The sequence below is a fragment of the Apaloderma vittatum genome, unplaced genomic scaffold (assembly GCF_000703405.1).
Source record: "Apaloderma vittatum isolate BGI_N311 unplaced genomic scaffold, ASM70340v1 scaffold6227, whole genome shotgun sequence".
In the NCBI taxonomy this organism is placed as follows: domain Eukaryota; kingdom Metazoa; phylum Chordata; class Aves; order Trogoniformes; family Trogonidae; genus Apaloderma; species Apaloderma vittatum.
Window position 1 is genome coordinate 646 of NW_009726572.1, and position 7,331 is coordinate 7,976.

The 7,331-nt window shown below is 54.1% G+C and overlaps 1 protein-coding gene across 1 annotated transcript in view; it reads right to left on the reverse strand.

The window, feature by feature from the left end:
- Positions 1-7,331, reverse strand: part of LOC104276874 (pre-B-cell leukemia transcription factor 1) — a gene marked incomplete at its 5' end in the record, with an annotated part of 24,926 nt that overhangs the window by 506 nt on the left and 17,089 nt on the right. The window contains one exon of the mRNA XM_009873330.1: positions 6,758-6,847. Coding sequence (XP_009871632.1) covers positions 6,758-6,847 — 90 coding nt within the window. The remainder of the gene's footprint in view (positions 1-6,757; positions 6,848-7,331) is intronic.

The window sequence follows — 7,331 nt, forward strand, 5'->3', positions numbered from 1 at the left end:
CCCCACCCCAGACCCTGGGGCTGCATCATTGGGAAGGGGCCAGAAACAATTACGTTGAAAACAGGGGTTCTGGTGCTCATGGAAATTCTGTCGCTTAAAGAAGACTCTTTCTGCAGAAACAGTGAGCTCTGGTGATTTGTGCATTTTTTACTGCAAACAGGACCCTTTCCTATACACAGGATAGCAAAGACCTCACTCCAGAAACCCCACCCTGGGATGTTATCTGGACTCTGAACATGCAGAACAAGCAATGGGTCCCGAAGGACCTCTGAGCCATGCTATGTCCCCCAGCATCACTCCATGTACCCCTTCACTGCCTTTCTGGGCATCCCTTCTCCTGTACAGTCAAGAGCCACCAGCACAAAGTCCTGTCACAGGGAAGACATGTTGCCCAAACACCTCTCCCGCCACCGTGAAGTACACGATCAGGGACCTGGGCCACCGCTGCTCCAAACACAAGAGCCTTCCCCTCCTTGCTTTGTAGTAAAACCAGAAATTTCCGCTGCCCTGGGGCTGGTCCTCCACTCTCCCAGTCACCCCTCCTTGAGGGACCCCAAGCCACAGCCAGTCCCCCCGCCTTGAGGCACCCAAAGCCACAGCGCAACAGAGGTGCCAACACTGTATCCCATCTGAGGGTTCGTACAGCTAAGCATGGTGGTCAACTCATTTCTTCTCCTAAAAACAGACACAGACCCAAATTCTCAGGCCTCTCGAGAGCAGAGCTACCAAAAGAGCCGGCAGCGCACAGAAGCGGCCCCTCCGTGGCTGCCATCCCCTTTGGAGGGGAGCAGATGTTGCACCCAACCTCCTCTGCTCACTGTGACATTGATTTAGTGCTCGGCTAATTAATCCTTCTGCCAAAGCTCGAGTCGGTAGCAGCCGCTGTCCCGCTTTAGATGTGCCCAGGCTGCTTCGCCCTCTCGGGCTGCCTGTCCCGCTGCCTCCAGCACAGGGCATCCATCACCAGCCCTGACAGCCGGGGCTCTGCAGGGTAAGAAAAGCCTCACTGCACCCAGCAGCCGTCCAGGACTTGCCACTGGGTTGTCCACGCTGCCGACCAACTCCTGCCCGCCCGAGAGGCAGCTGAGATGGGAGGAAAGAGATGAGACACAGGAACCCACTTTTTAAACCACCTCGCAATGGGGAGGCATAAAGCAAAAAAGACAGAGGTGTGCACACACACACCACAGGTTTGTGTGTTCTTCCACGTGCACCTTGCAAAGGGGTTCAGGTGACAGCGAGGAGGAGAGGAGTCACAACCTGAGCTGGCGAGCGGGTGAGCAAACCCTTCTCTGCTTCACCTTGGGTGCAAGCCCGAAACCCGACTGTGCACAAACATTACCAGTCCCATGTGCCCCCCTCCACCGCCCCCACCAGCTTCCACCCACAGCCAGGCCCAAAACCAGCGTCCAAAAGATGCAACATCCAACCTTACACGCCTCGGACCGCTGCAAGAGGCAGCAATTACCGTAGATTATCAGCCCGACAATGACAGGCCGCGTAGAGAGACACGGAGCCAGCTCCACCGCCCCGAGACTGGCATATTCAAGTACACTTAGGACATTAATAGCAATTTACGTGCCATCAGTGAGAGAGAACCACAATAGCTGTGCTGGCAGCCTCTTATTACCAAGCCTGTTATTTGTTGGAGTTACAAGCTATAATCACAACAGAAACTTTCAAAACCCTTATCTTCCGTGACGCACCAAATCTATTTCAGAGCCGTAATTGCTATGTCACCGGAGAGTTTGCTGCTTAATGCACTCAGATGCCATTTAGTGTTTGCAGGGTCATTACGGCGAGCAGGAGGGGGGAGTGGAGGGGGCTCCGTCCCTATTGTGCTCAACTATTTTTAGAGAGGCTTTTGCGTGCCAGCCGCGGTTGGAAGGAGCAAGAGGGAGAGCGTCCTGCATACACTGACTGTGGTGCCTCGACGTTCAGCCCCCCACAATATGCTGGGGAGCCCCACGGCACTCCAGATTGGGAATCAGCCTTCAAGTGTTGCAAGAGTTGTGCTGCTGATGAGTACCTCAGTTGCATCCAGTGGGAAGACAAGAGGATGTCGGGGAGAAGTCGACCCAGATTGGGGCACCCTCCACAGATCCCACACCCTCTGGCTTCCCCAGCCTGGGAAGGCTCCAAGTTACAGGTCAAGTAATGGGAAGGAGGCCCCAAGGTTGGCTGTGACTTTTTCATCTTTGGTATGGACAAGCCCTTCATGAGGGGGCCAGATCCTTCCTCAGGCAGAGGGCAGGTAGGCACCACCCACACTCATCCTTCTTTTCCTGGAGTTCACCCTGTTGCTGCATGGACCATCCAATTCCACCCAGCTGGTCATGTCTCTTTCTGAAGCCAAGGGATCCCTTGGGATCTCCCTCAAAGACAAAGGAGTCTCCTGAGGAGCCTGCTGCTCCTTGCAGACCCTCTGAGGAGCCTCTGCACACAGCTGTGACTTCTTCAGGAGAGGCAGAAGCCAAAGACAGAGCAATGGTCTCCAGGACATCCCTTCATATGTCATCTTCTGGTGCCAGGTAACTGGCAAGGCCTTGGTGACTGTCCAAGCGGTGGAGCCCCAGTGACTGACTGCTGAAGCAACTGGTTTTGGTGCCCATTTCCACAGATCTCACAGCATTTTCGTCACCTCCAGCAAGTCTGGTTGGCTCTCTGCCCGGGCCTCCTGTGTGGGGCTGGGAGATGACTTTCTGCCAATTTTTAAAGGAGCCTTCTGCTTTGCACAGGGGTTGTCTTGACTTCCCACTTTCTGTGACCAAATCCTTGTCCCACTAGGGTGTCAGGTCAGTCTCCAAACACACCAAAAAGACACTGGCAAGTCTGACAGACAGGGAGTAGCCTTAAAGAGACTTCAGACCTCTAAGTTTTTAAGAGCTAGCATCAGGGTCTTGTCACGATAAGCACTGAAGCTCTCATTACACACCAGAGAATCCAGCCCTGTCCGGCCATCACTCCCCAAGGCTCAGGGCAGCAGTTTTCAGGACACCATCAGGCACCCCTGAGTGACAGAGGTCAGGTACTGAAGCCCTGCCAGACCAGCTTCATATCCCAGCTCATCATCACAAACCAGAGCTTGATCACGATGGCGAGCTGTAGCTTGCTGAGGAACAGAGGAACAACTTCCTTTTCAAGGCTCAAACTCTTAGCGAAAAGGGTCTCAGCACAAGTGAGGAGGTCTTGGCTCCTACAGGTACCAGTGCCCGGTGATTCTCATCGACAAGAGCGGATGCACATGTTGCTGCCGCCCCCCGCCATCACGGTCACACAGTGCTCTGTAGACAGACACAGCTCTCCACAACAGCAGTTTTAAATCAAAAACATCACTCTCTGATGAATTTAAAAAACCAGGCTCTTGTTTTAGACTTTTAAGTGGCCTATAAACTAAATTCAATGAAGTCCAAAAAAGAAATTTCTGAAAGTTTTTTTTTGTCTTTAAGATGACTACAGGTCCTTCATTAATTAGCAGATGGGAGACCTAAAACACTTTGTGGATTCACAGTCGTGAGGCAGTGACAGTAAGGGTGATATTTTGAGCTGGGATCCTCTAGAGGATTCTACCGAAACCCACCAGAACCTGGACAACCAAATGCTTTCCAACATCTAGCCTTGGGGACCTGCAGCTGGGTTATGCACACACAGACCCTCACAACCACTGTCCAGAAGGACCAGACACTTAACACCTCTCACTCAACGATATGAAACCCTTCAAACCTCAAAACTTGCCACAAGGGCTGAATCAGGCTCCACGTATCCTCTTCTGTCAGGTGGGGTGGCCCCCTCCTTCCTCTCAGTGCTACCCAGGGTTGGGTGTTCTCAAGACGGCTTCTGCCTCTACCACCCCTCCATCACCGAGGGTATCCCTGTCCCTCGCCAGGACCAGCACTGCCCAATGCCGTCTCCACATGAGGAGGAGAAAGCGGCTGCTCTCGCTCTGTCGCAGCCGTTGCCGTGGGTCACGGAGATCGTGATGGCTGGGACGTCGCCCATTATCCTGCTAACGATGCAGAACCGACTCCAGCCCTTTTCGCCCCGCGGAGCGGTCTGTCAACCGTCGAGGCGCGGAGCCACGGAAGGAACGGGGCTTTGGGTAGATTCCTGTCCTCAGCTGTCATGACTTACACGTATTTAAAAATTCATCCTCCATCAAGGAAGGCAAACCCCGAGCATCGTCTCCCCTGCCAAGGTTTGCAGCGGTGGAGCTGGGCAACCTGCCGCTGCCTTCCCAGTCCTGACGGGCTCCGGGGATGACTTAACCTCAGCCCCGTGCAGACATCGTTGTGACAGGACTCTTGACTAGGTTTCGGCTCATCTCCTTCCAGCAGTTCACGGGGATGCTCGGGTGACACGGGGACGGCAGCTTTCTGTGTCACTAGCAGCTTTTCTCCGCATCCCGCTGCCCCTCCTTGGCATTAAAGGGTTCAGGGGAGAGGCAGGGAAGCCCTGCCTGCTACGAGACGGCCACCGTGCCTGCACCGAGCAGCTCCCCAGGACCAATGTTTCCCAGAGGGTCGCCATCCTTGTGAACAATCTGGGGTCCACCAGGGGACCTAGCTGAACGGAAAGACATTAAGTCATAATAAAAGCTACAGGAAGGAGTGTGCTGCCCGGGATACGGGGGAAGCAAAACATTTAGGGACAGAGAGACAACCCAGAAGATGCTTCCCACACCATCTGCTCAGCTCTGGACTCCATGCCTTGCTCCCCGTGCCTAGGACAGCTTTATGGGGAAATGAGGCGGCACCTCCAAACTCAGGTGGTCCTTTTGCCCACTCGTCACCCTGCCCCTCTCTGAACAACATTCAATTTGGGGTCCTGCTCTTCCTGAAAACCAGCCTGAGGAGCCATCAGATGCCACCACGTCACATCCCCGTGAGGGAAGCGCAGGGGACGGTGCTGAGCCCCTGCTGGTTTCAGGTCTCACCACCTCCCAGTGCTCCTCATGGTAACACTGGTTCTCCCATGACCAGAAACACGAACCCAGTCCTCCTCGTCCTATTCGGCTGTTGAGTTACCACTATCTCTTTCTTCTCCTCTCCCCCTTCACCCCCTCCCTGCCTCGTAATCCCTGGCAGCAACCCTCCCCCCCAAATTTTGGCAGCCCCTGCTGGTTTCAGGTCTCACCACCTCCCAGTGCTCCTCATGGTAACACTGGTTCTCCCATGACCAGAAACACGAACCCAGTCCTCCTCGTCCTATTCGGCTGTTGAGTTACCACTATCTCTTTCTTCTCCTCTCCCCCTTCACCCCCTCCCTGCCTCGTAATCCCTGGCAGCAACCCTCCCCCCCAAATTTTGGCTTAACCCAGTCCACTGTTATTTTCCAAGCCAACTGCAACCGTAATCAGCTCAGCCTCTTTCCTTGGGGGTATTTTAATTTATACAAAAGTATCATCTCTTATCATGATCAGCCTGCGATTCATTTACTCTCCAAGTATTAAAAAGCCAGAAAGGGAATAAATTCAGCGCACGGAGAAATTAATGCGGAACGATAGGCTCTTTCATGTGGCATTTCCAAGCGCCGTTTTTGCAACAGGCTTATGTAATGAGACATAATTATCTGCACATGTTCAATTACATTACTTCACAAATCCTCCCTGCCTCTGCTTCCTGACGTCAAGCTGCCCGCTAAGCCCTGGTGCCCGCAGGAGAGGGGAGCGCAGCCCCCCGTCCCGCTGCACCCTTCTCCCCATGCCGGCAGTGGCTGAAGACGGTCACACGCAAGGTGACAAATGGCAGAAGCCTTGGCCATGAGGGCGACGAGACCGGATGGTGAACCTCGATGGGGTGCTCAGCTGCAGGACCACCATCCCACCTGGAGGACCACCTCACCTCAACCTTCAGCATCCTCAGTGGGGACCACAGCAGCCAGGGCCAGCTGCCCCCTCCTCCGTGCCAGCCCGGACACCACCGCCACCACCCACGCGGTGCTCACAGCCTCCTTTTCCAGGCTGCCCTCTTCTCCCAGCTTGCTGTCACCACCGCTGAGATGGCGGACGATTGATCTGAGAAATGAAGTTGGATTGCTGTCCCGAATCTACACTGGGTTCTCCTTGTGTGTGTCTGATCGATTTCCCCCTGTGCGACACAGCTTGTCGCTACGAATTTTCATGCTAGTCAGAACCCGCCAGCGCACCCAAGAACAAGGAGAAGATGCTCTGGAGACTGCCCTCCCCCTCGCATCCTCCCCCAGTCGGGTTGGGCGAGGTTTTCTTGGGTTGACGTTGGTTGGCTTTGTTATTTTTTTTATCTCCTTTTATTTGCTATCGTTATATTGCCGCCAACCCCATCGCCGCCGCCGCTTTCAGATGCCGGCCGGGGATGGGTTATTTTTAGATGGTCGCTCTGGGATGGTGCCATTGGCCTCCACGTGGAGCCATCTCTGGACCGGAGCGTTCACGGTGACATTCCCAACCGCGGTTACGCGAGGTGTCACCTGTTTAGCAACTCCTCTCGGCCGAGCGCGTGTGGCCGCAGGTGCCGGGTGAACACTGATCGGCTGTGACAGTCCTAGACGCCAGCTGCCTGCACAAAGCCTGCCCGGTCGCCACTTTTTTTGTGGGCAAAGCTCTGCCGTTGGCGTGACCGATACAGAAGCAATAAACTAGGTGACCGTAAAAGCAAAGACAAGTCCTACTAAGTGGCATTCTGAGCCCTATGGCTTTGAAATAATTGGTAGTGAGAGAACAAAAACGAAAAAAAAAATATAAATAAAACAAGAATCCGAGCCTATTTTTTTTTTTTCTTACACTGATGCCCTGCGGACTATACATCTGACTTGCTGCGAGTCCGTCACTGTATCCTCCTGTCTGGCTGATAACATGGCGAAGGGTATCCACCTAAACAGACCAACGACAACAAAGACACAAATTAGAGTGAATGAAAGGTTAGTGGGCAAAGCCGCTTCAGTTCATCTTTGGTATGATAAAAACAAGCAGTAAAAATAATAACAACAAAGGTTTATACTCAAAGAGGGGGGAAAAGAGAACCGTAGCTGGTCTCGCGGTGCGAGCCAAGCCAAACGACCGCTCCTGCACCCCTCGCCACTTTCTGACTGCCCCGTCACGCTCTCCTTGGTCCCGAGTCTCGTGACAAAAAGAGTGGAGAGGGAGCACAGCATGGCAGGAGTGGGGTGGGACCTCCTGGAGCACATCGCCGCAGCCAGCTCCGCCGTCGTGCTTACCCTTTCTCCCTTCCACCCATCGTCTCCAAGCGCTGGGAAGCTCACAGCAGTGGAAGGAGATCGCTGGAGTTGGCCAAGCGCCTTCGTTTCAGAGGGCCCAGGAAGAGAATATACCTACCACGGCAAAGGCATTGGCAGGG